Source organism: Gymnodraco acuticeps, unplaced genomic scaffold, assembly GCF_902827175.1.
Source record: "Gymnodraco acuticeps unplaced genomic scaffold, fGymAcu1.1, whole genome shotgun sequence".
In the NCBI taxonomy this organism is placed as follows: domain Eukaryota; kingdom Metazoa; phylum Chordata; class Actinopteri; order Perciformes; family Bathydraconidae; genus Gymnodraco; species Gymnodraco acuticeps.
In genome coordinates this window covers 511788-522425 of record NW_022990652.1, presented here as the reverse complement: position 1 = coordinate 522425, position 10638 = coordinate 511788, and the positions used below count along the sequence as shown (strand labels likewise).

The following is a 10638-nucleotide window of genomic DNA, read 5'->3' as shown; positions in this document are numbered from 1 at the left end:
TTTAGTGTGTGTGGGCGCATTTTAGGGGAAAAAAGTAATCAGAGGAGGAGAAGCTCGAGGGGTATCAGTGAGAGGATTAAACACTGAACTAATACAACTCGATGCAGAGCCGTTGTTAGCCCTTTATTAAGAAGGATGCATGTTTGTTTTCAAAAGGACGGGCCCATTGTGTATGTGTGCGCTTGCAGGAAGTGCTTATGAGGCAAGCAGGATGTGCAGGAAGTGTTTGGCTTGGCGGAGCTGCCAGCTAGGTTGCTGCTCTGAGGATTGCTGATGCCGGGGGGTATCCAATGCAAAGATTCCCTTCTTTTGTCCACCACAAAGAACACACGCACTAAAAAAAGGAATCCAGTAAAGTCAGCTGGGATGGAGACGAAGCACACAAGCCGTGAAGTGGACCAGGCTGTCATCTAATTGAGCCATCCATCAGTTTTTTATTCTGCTGCGAGGAAACGCAGGATCCTGGTCACTTATGAAAACGTGGGAGTGTGACAGACAAGCCACACTTATTACATAACACGTCCCCGCTGCACACAGTTGCAGTGTCAAAATAGGACAGGATGAAAGAGAAGGGTATGTCAGGACAGAGGGCTTATCAGAGGTGAACTCAAGCGGTGTTGTGTCAAATGGAGGGTTTTTAATACTTGTACTGCAATAGTCACGAGGTGCAACCACATAATGCCTTTTATAACTTAATCTGACTGCAATTATTATTTTTGTATTATATAGGAAAAATATAGTTCTATATGTATATTTTTATCTGGCATGGGACTCTGTTATTCCCTTTTTGTTCTCATTTTCATAATTTGTATCTGTATATTTGTGTCCTTCTTTGAAGGTGAATAGAAAACAATACAAAACTGGTCACAAAAATACATCTAAAATACAATTTGCATTGTGTAAGAGTCGAGAAAAGAAACAACTTAACATTAGACACTTGAAAATAAATGGAAGCACAACAGGGAGAGTGATCCATCTTCCATCATGTGTCACAGGAGTAGAAAAGAGAAAGGATAAGAATTTAAGTAAATACAGATAAAATGGGCAAAAGACGAGACCGGAGGAAAGGAGTTTTTATCGGTGCAAATTCAACCTCTCTTAAAATTCTCTGCAATATATCCTCCGCCTGTGCTCGCGTTCCCGCCCGTCCCGTATCTTCTGTGTTGACAGCTGATGGGACGAGCCCTTTCCGTCAGGATTAGATTTAGCATTACAGCTCTTATACATTACACATGACCTTATCCTTATAGCTACCTCTGACTTCAATGTCGCTACAGATTTCCCCTCACTCTCCGGGGCCCACTACTCCACTCACCAACCACATACATTATAGATATACATCCTGTCCTCATAGATCCCTGAGGGAAGCACTTCATACAGGAACAGACAACCACTTATAGACACAAGTCTCCGTTGACTCACATGTTGCATTTAAAAATAAAAGTTATCGTCTGATTTGTCTTCCATGTTTTTTGCCAAGTTGCAATTTCCCTGAACCGTTCTGAGATCTAACATCTGCTTTCACACTTCACAACATGTGTTTGATACTTGGTGCCAACCACTTTAAGGAAGAAAAAAAAGTGTGAAAATGTCCTTTTAATCAATCTTAAGGTGTACGTAAACAACACGTTGAGAAAAAGATGGTGTTAAAAAGATTAAAGCTGTGAAAGTTATAAAACTGTACAGCAACAACCAATGAATCTGTCTAATGTTTTTTTAATTTTTACCAACCAGATTCGTCAGGCCATATGACCTCGTCACCCCTGGGCTCACCCACATCCCACAGAGGAATGCACCCGTCTCTATTAAGCCCGTCCATGGGGCACTCGGGCTCCCTGCACTCTCCCATCAGCTCGCTGGGTTCGCCCATGAACGGCTTGACATCACCCTTCTCCGTCATCAGCTCACCGATGGGCCCCCACTCCATGAACTCGCCTGGTATGGGATACGGCCCCAGCCTTAGCCCCCAGGTAAGGCCTGTCACAGACTCGCAGATAAGTGCATATACAAACTTGTAAAAAGTGTGTTTTATTACAGTTGCTTAGTTAGACACATGTTTTGTCTCAATTTGCGTACTTTAGTTTAGTTTATTTATTTTTTCCGAGTGTGTAAAACCAAAGAAAATACAAATGAAACAAAAGATGATGCAGACATGATACAGTACTATACAAATGAATGCGATAACAAAACGAAATATTTAATTAATAATTGAATAATCTGTAGTATCATTGTCTGATATCAATAAACAACAAAACTTTAGCTAATTACACGTCGGAAAAGGGGTCGGAAGAAGTTTACACTTATTTAATCCGACCCCTTCTCCCTTTTTTTTTTTAAATGTTTTAATATATGTATAAAATAATACTACTTTACTTACTTTTGCTATTTCAAGTGCATTACTGCGTTCCAATGGGAAGTATGCCAAAATGCAGTGCATTATGAGAACCTGGATGGGACACTTATTTATTTTGAATGTGTGGAAAGCTCAACATTTCTTACACTCAACAATTCCCATTTCACCATAATGGAAGCAGCTGGAATGCCGTGATTGCATTGCTAGATAGCCAGTTAGCTAGATAGCCAGTTAGCTAACAGTGGTTTTCACTTCCGATGAGAGCACAGTAGCTCTGTGCAATTTGAGATTACACTGCCGAGTCAAATTGTACGCTGCACAAGCATATGCAGTTCAAGTCAAGTACAATCTACTAACACTTCAGTATTGAGAGATAAAAGTGTGTTTGTGTACATTTCTTGTAAAGCTAAATGTAAGGCAAGGCAAGTTTATTTATATAGCACTTTTCAACACAAGGCAATTCAAGGTGCTTTACAAAAAATGAAAGACATTAAGAAAATGGCATTTAAAATCAGTCATTAAAAAGAAAAGCTAATAAAATAAACATTAAAAGAAAAAATACATGGATAAAAGTTACAGTGCAGTTTAAGATGTGAATAGTTCAATTAAAAGCAGCGACAAAAAGAAAAGTCTTCAGCCTGGATGATTTAAAAGTAGTCAGGAGTTGCAGCGGAACCTGCAGGTTTCTGGGAGTTTGTTCCAGATATTTGGAGCATAATAACTGAACGCTGCTTTACCATGTTTAGTTCTGACTCTGGGGACAGAAAGCTGACCAGTCCCTGAAGACCTGAGAGATCTAAGAAATGTAGGCTAACATGCTAACACGCACTAATGTTTTTTTACTTCAGTTCGTTGGACACTTGAGAGTTGTTGATGTCTGATGTGTTCGAATTTAATTCGTCTGGCGGATTTCCCCTGCTTCCTTTTCTTAATGCTAAACTAAGCTAAGCTTATCATCTCCTTGCTGTAGCCTCATTTTATCTTGACCAGAAAAAGAATGCTCCCTAATATGGTGATAACATTTATAAAATTCATAGAAAATATATTTAGTGCCTTACATTTCAAGCTACATTGAGAAACAAACATAACGTTTACAGTACATTCAGCAGACTGTACGATGGTTTCATAAGGTCTTGCAGTGTTTTCACACAGATATAAAGATGCCCTATAAACTAACCAGTAAAAAACTGTTGAATTGTATCACTTACACACTGTATTCACATGTCTCAGTAGTGCAAATTACAGTCATACACACACACACACACACACACATACACACACACACACACACACATACAGTATGATTTTCCTAAGCCAGGCCCTAGCAGACAGAGGCCCCACTTTGACCCCAATGCCACAGTTAATCAAGGCCTATTCAACTGGGATTGCACAGTACTTTACTCTGTCACTCTTTCTCCTATATCTCTGCTCTATTTGTCAGTCTCTCCAGCCATTTTTTGAGCTCGTCTCTATCCTTTCATTCTGCTTCTCTCTGGCTGTCCTATTTCTTCTTTTCATGTTTTCTTATTCCTTGTCTGTTTCACACCATCTCCATTTCCTGTATCTCTGTCTTTGCCGTTTTTTTTGTTCCATCAATAATCCTTTGGCATTAAAAAAAACACACACACACAATTAAGACATCAAAGCCAGAAGTGGCCCAGTTTCCGTCTGGAGCCATATCTGAAATTGAAATTGTTTCCCCCCTAAAATTCAGTGGCTGCCCTTTTTTTGGTTTGTGAATAATTGTGTTTCTAGTGTGTCGGCAAACGTGATGCTATTTAGGATGGGCTCTCTTTGCTATTGTTGGGCTTATCGCCGAAGTGTCCCACATGTAATGGAGTTAAGGCCGGATTAGGGGCCAGAATCTTTCATTGCTAGAAAGCCTCCCCCCCCTTCGGCAGCCCCCTCTTTTTTCACATTTTTCAATTCCAACACCTTGATCTGCGCTGCTGTTTCTGTCCCGGAGCGGCACACTTGGTATGCAGGTTGGATATTTAGGTAGCAAACGTTACAGTTGTCTGTCTGTCTTATTTGAATAATCTATACCGGGAGCTTAACTGATTCTTTTACTAGTACTAATGTTAAATATGTAGAAATTACGGGCATCATGACGACAAGTATTACACGCTTTACAGAAGATGTGCTTTCCTCTTTGTAGTATTTAAACGTACTGCAGCTTGGCCAATCCTGTCATTTCTACCAGCTGTATAAAGAGCAGGAAACAGCTGCTTCTACCAGTTTTAACACTGTATGTACAGTAATTACAGCATGTATTTGACTTATGTTATGGGTCATGTCTGGTTTCCAGTCCTCTACAGTGCTGTGTTGTATTTTACTTGCTGATTTTTGATGTGACTAATATAGGGCAGCCTAAGATCATGAAATGAAAGGGCGAGGTAACGAAAAATGATACTACTTCTGATGCGTTCATTTTGTTTCAATAGTAAGACAATATAATCAACAATCAACATCGGCACCTCAGTGGTTTCCCCGACTCAGACTGCAAGGAATCTGGGTGTGACCCTAGATAACAACCTGTCCTTCACTGCAAACATCGCTGCTACAACCCGTTGCTGCAGATACACGCTTTACAACATCAGGAAGATACGTCCCCAGCTGACTCAGAAAGCGACTCAGGTTCTGGTCCAGGCTCTCGTCATCTCACGCCTAGACTACTGCAACTCCCTCCTGGCTGGTCTACCTGCATGTGCTATCCGACCTCTGCAGCTCATCCAGAATGCAGCGGCTCGTCTGGTCTTCAACCTTCCTAAATTCTCCCACACCACTCCGCTCCTCCGCTCCCTTCACTGGCTTCCGGTAACTGCTAGAATCCACTTCAAGACACTGGTACTTGCTTACCATGCTGCGAATGGATCTGGTCCTTCGTACATCCAGGACATGGTTAAACCGTACACCCCAGCGCGTGCACTACGCTCTGCATCAGCCAAACGACTCGTTGCGCCCTCGCTGCGAGGGGGACCCAAGTTCCCATCGGCGAAACACGTGGGTTTGCTATCCTGGCTCCAAGATGGTGGAATGAGCTCCCCATTGACATCAGGACGGCAGATAGCTTGCACATCTTCCGGCGCAAACTGAAAACTCATCTCTTTCGACTCCACTTCGAGCGTTAGAACTATTAACTTTTATTCTAATAAAGGACTGGCTTACCTAAAGCCAGTGGAGTAGCACTTGAAATGTTTGGCTCTATGAAACCTGATGTACTTATATGATTCTGTTTTCTTCAAGGTTGTGTCTTCCTGGTCGAATGCACTTATTGTAAGTCGCTTTGGATAAAAGCGTCAGCTAAATGCAATGTAATGTAATGTAATGTAATAATCTTTTGAGAAGTACAAACATGGCTTTCATCAACCCTTCTCACAGCAAGGGGTTATAGTTGGAACGGGTAAGATTAGGGTGTGGAAATGAGCACCTCCCTTTTTTTTAAGGCTTACCACCCGTTTCAATGTGCCAGTTTGCGGTAAAGTAGTCAAATTAAACCACCATATTTTTTCAGTAATGACTGTATTGTGTGACTATAGCAGGAAGTATTACAAGTACTAATAGCAATTTATGGTCAGTATTTTACAGAAAGACACTTCGACATGTGGACTGCACATTAACAAGTGGCAATATAGTAGTTTGGCTAACTTTGTTTTATCTGAAACACCTCCCTTTAAGTCCCCCTATTTACCATGTATAGCAGTAAGCAGTACAACAATATAAGAATAAAACACAGTTGAGGTTATTCCACCTAAACTCTAGTGCCGTATGAGTGCTAGTGTTGAACATTTCAAGTACAACTCAGCTACAAATCTGACAGGTACTCATGTTTGAGGATTTGAGCCGTTAAGCGTGAACGTTTGCATAACTGAGACCATCGAAGCTGCTCACGATTGCTCGGTGAAGGCGGGGTACGGCAGTTTGATGTGGCTGATGCGGCTCAGAGGTCAAAGCCGGTGTCAGGGCCCTGTGGTCGCGAGGCGCAGCACTTGTGAGGAGACGTGATCTGAGTCAGACGGCGAATGCCACTTGCTCTTAACACTCGGCTGACTTGCTGTTTTCATGAGCAGTTGACTGGAACGGGATCACAGCATAGCCTCCTCCCCACTCAACCACCCAGAGGCTATTACAAGTTCCCCGTCTATGCTAAGAACACACACACTTAAACGCATAAGCATGGACACACTTACTGACTGTCAACTCTTTTATGTGACCACACATTTTACAAATTACATACTTTTAATTCTTCCTATTCAAGGTCATTCGCATAGCTCATAGAAGATCGAAATCATCACACTATTGTTATTTTTCCTGTTTACTTCGTTCTTACTGCCTTTCTTAGCCTTTCTTATTAAGGCAAGGTTAATTTATATTCTCCCATTGGAGGAAGTTGTCTTGGTAGACCTAGTTTACCATCAACTACAATCATCAGCGTCTACTGTTTGAATAAAACTCAACTCTAAGATTGTAATATAATCCAGGTAGAAAAGTTATTCAACCACTCTGGTTCTGGTTAAAACATGTGCATTTCGAATGGTAATCGGTGAAAACAATGAGCTTTAACTATCCCCTACATCAAAGACGTAAATGACAACATGATGGAAGCTGAAGATGGGATGAACAAAACTCCTATTCTTACTGGAATATTACATCCTCAGTCAGCCAAACCACATGTAAAGGGAGAGACGGTCCTTTATCATCTGCCAGTTCTTACATCTCAAACAACGGTACTTCCCCTTGAGCTCTTTCCCCAACATCCAGACACACTGACATGCTGTGGTTGCATACTAAGTGTGTGTTGTCGAGTCTGTGTGTCCTGGCTATATATATTGTTGAAAATCAGATCTGCATTGTTCTGAGGAGGGTCACACACATGTTTCAACACAACAGCTTTGTCTGCAATGCATTTTGTCTTTATTTAGGTGGTTTGCCGTTATTAGGTTTGTCGTTTCTGCCCCGGGGAACTTATCACGGGTGTGGTGCCAGGCCACCAATAGGATCAGTCCCATCAGTGGTCGAATCTGTGGTCTTGAACTCCTTGAAGACACAGACGATCATTCGATCACAGGCAACACAACTCTTCAAGCAGCTGGAAGAGATTACACTCAGGGTCGAGACACATTCTACCCTCCCGGTGACAATGGTTAGAGTTGTCTGGCTGTTGTTTTCTGCGGAAAATAAAAGGGTTCCGTATCTTGGAACCACTGTGACTCCTTCAATCTGTACCCCTCTGGCTTTTTCGCTATCCCATAGAAACGTTCCGGTGAACACTAAACCAACGACAAGTCTCTAGTGTCTCGCAAAAGGCTAAAGAAATACATATACTGTATGAAGCAAAGACACAGAAAAACATTAATGTGAAAAAGGTGTGAATGTTTTACAAGGAATTGAACACGGCCTTAATAAGTTATAAATGAGCGGCGTTGGTGATGTCATGAGCCCGTTTTGGGTACCTCGTATTTAGGCGAGGGTCGCTAGGAGACTGAAGCACAACACACTCAAGAGAAAGAGAGGAGAAGAGGGGGGGAGCGTTGTGGACCTCAGCCCCTTCCTGTGTGCGAGTAATAAAGGTCCATTCCGCTGCTCTGGTCTTTGATGGACCTCGCTGTAGTCACTCTGCATGACATCATGGTTGCATGGCTCTAATGGCCGCACAAAGGGGCTGTGTGTAGCGTCCCAGGAGAACAGTTAAGGCTCTCTAACGTCAATCAACCCTAAAATGGATGGGGGGGGGGGGGGGCATAATTTGTTTTAGCCAAAGCTGTCTCCAGGTAGCAATTACAAGCCGTTTTAGAGACCATTTTTTCCCCCAGCAATGGTAGCTCACTGATGTGTAACTAATGTGCAGAATACATTTAGTTGTGTCCCTTAGTTCTTAGTTTACTGTAGAGAAAACATCAGAAAATGTTCCTGTTGGTAAAAATGAACTCTATCAAATTGTTTCCCATTTCCCATACTGTTGTTGCTATTAATGCAAATGTCCTGCATCTGTTTCGTATTAAAACTGTTCCAGGAGTCCAGGGATCAAATTCTCTTTTCTTTCCCTAGAGGGCTTTTCTTCTGAAACATGTGCAGGATGTTTTGCTTTGGTAGATGACGCTGACAGTCGTAAAAGTACAGAAAGTAGAGTCAGTGAACAAGAACATAACCGTATATCCTGTAAAAGCAGAACACTTGCTGAAACCTAGTGGTAATGTAGTGGAAATTGAAAAACCTAGGAACGCACCATGGAGCTGCTAAAGCAAAGGTACTTTCCAATGGCTTTTTTAACCGTTACTTGTTCTCACAGACCATAGGCCATCATTTAAGAACTGACAGTCTGAGGGTGATAGCACTGGAGTCTGTCTGTGTGTTCTGACTTGATGGGGGCCACACAGGAGACGAGCCATTTAGGAGACGGCAGCTATAAGGAATCCAAACAGTAACATTAGGCTTTAGTTTCAGAAAGACGCCTCCTAATGCCGGCTCTAGACGTTGCGGTTTAAAGGCCTCAGGGGCACGCATTTATTTTAGAGTTTCAGATAATCCCTATAGGGTTTTAATTGCATCTGGTGGTGTGATCTTACAGCAACTCAACAGTGGACTGCGGACAGACATGTATGCTGTGGCATGTCAGTGAACTATAACTTTATGACTAATTCTACTTTTAACACACCTGTAAAACCTGTAGCTGTGCTAAAGAAAGTTGGTCTCAGAAGAATGTATGTCTTTACATAGGGTTTGTAAAGACAGGAGGAGGCAAACCTCTTTTTATCAACATTTTAAAAAATAACATTGGTGAACGATAATAAATGCACTGACAAGACCGACTGACTATTTTTAAACCATGTTCATACAATAGATAAAATAATGGGTACACATTAACAAAGGGGTGCAGTGATGACTTAATATTGTTTTACGTCCTGTAAGTTAGAATCGCAAGGGGTTCCTGTACAAAAAATAATTCGATTTTTCAATTGGCATTTGGAATTTAGCAGAAAATAAGATCTTTGGAAAATACACGTTTATGGAACTTACATGTTCATTCAGACGCCTATTCTCCCAAAATGAAAACAAATTTTCTAACTTTCGAAGGTAAATGCAACTTAACGTCAACACCGCCAAGCTAACTTTTGCGTGACGATGTTAAGTAGTTTCATTTAGCTTCTTCGGACATTCACAAGTGTCAAGTCATTTCAGGCATCTGCCCAAAACAAGTAAAACAAAACATTGATTTGACACCACACTATATTACGTCTGCCAGAATTTGTGTGAATCAGCCCCCCCCCTTATTTTTTATTTTAAGATCACTTTCTCATTGGATAACACTGATTAATACTAAAGCATTCATCAATACACCAGATTAGTTTGTTAGTGGTCAAGAAAAATACCAATGAACCAATGCCAGCGTTACATGCTAATGTGGTATAAATCTTGAAATGCTGAACGAAATTATAGTGGATTTATCAGTCTTTATCTGCTGGAAAGTGGACAGTAGATAACCAAATGACTTGAAGAAGGTAATCAATCTAAATGTAACTTCCTGCTGGATTGTGTGCTATTTGGCAAAAATAAATGGCACTCTGTTAATTTCCATGTAGCGTACAAGACGACGCTAGTATGAGGAATGACTTGATGGTAATGGACGCGCTTGAAAATGAATCACTGGATGGTCGTTTTGACACTAAAAATACTTCTTGATCCATCACTTAGTGATATGTTGGACACATTTCAAGGACTTGCTGGAGGATATACCAGAGGGCAGTGGAAACAGTAGTGGAATACTCACAGGTTGATTTACAGTTGGAAAATGGAAATATTAATCGCTTATTTGACAAAGGAAATGGATGGTCAGTTAATTGCGGGAGGATTTGTAATGTACAATGGAAACACTTTAATGAATCCCTGTATGACAGGCAGATGACATATATGAGCATTACCACATCCACATACAACAGTTTTGAACTTATGAACCAGGTTTTCCCACATGGCAGTGACGATAATAAAATGCGTACTTTCCCATACCCTTTCTTACTAAACACTAAACCAGATGGATGAAAATGCCATTGAATGAAGTGAAACCACATTTTGGAAAACAGGTTAGGATTTTTGCACAAAATATGTCAATCGCAACATGTAAATATCTGAAAGGTCATTTTAAACATGAAGTTAGACAGACTGAAAGGTAACCCATTGATTGATCAGTTATGATGATTTTTTTTATGAAAATAGAATGATGTATTGATGTGTCATTTGGTTACTACATGGACTTTTGAAATAGTTAACCAATAAATGTATGCTACAAA

The 10638-nt window shown here is 41.0% G+C and overlaps 1 protein-coding gene across 2 annotated transcripts in view; it reads left to right on the top strand.

The window, feature by feature from the left end:
- Positions 1 to 10638, top strand: part of rxraa (retinoid X receptor, alpha a) — a 97480-nt gene that overhangs the window by 53231 nt on the left and 33611 nt on the right. For both annotated transcript variants that reach the window (XM_034229490.1, XM_034229489.1), the window contains exon 3: positions 1735 to 1970. In XM_034229490.1, the coding sequence (XP_034085381.1) occupies positions 1735 to 1970 (236 nt within the window). The remainder of the gene's footprint in view (positions 1 to 1734; positions 1971 to 10638) is intronic.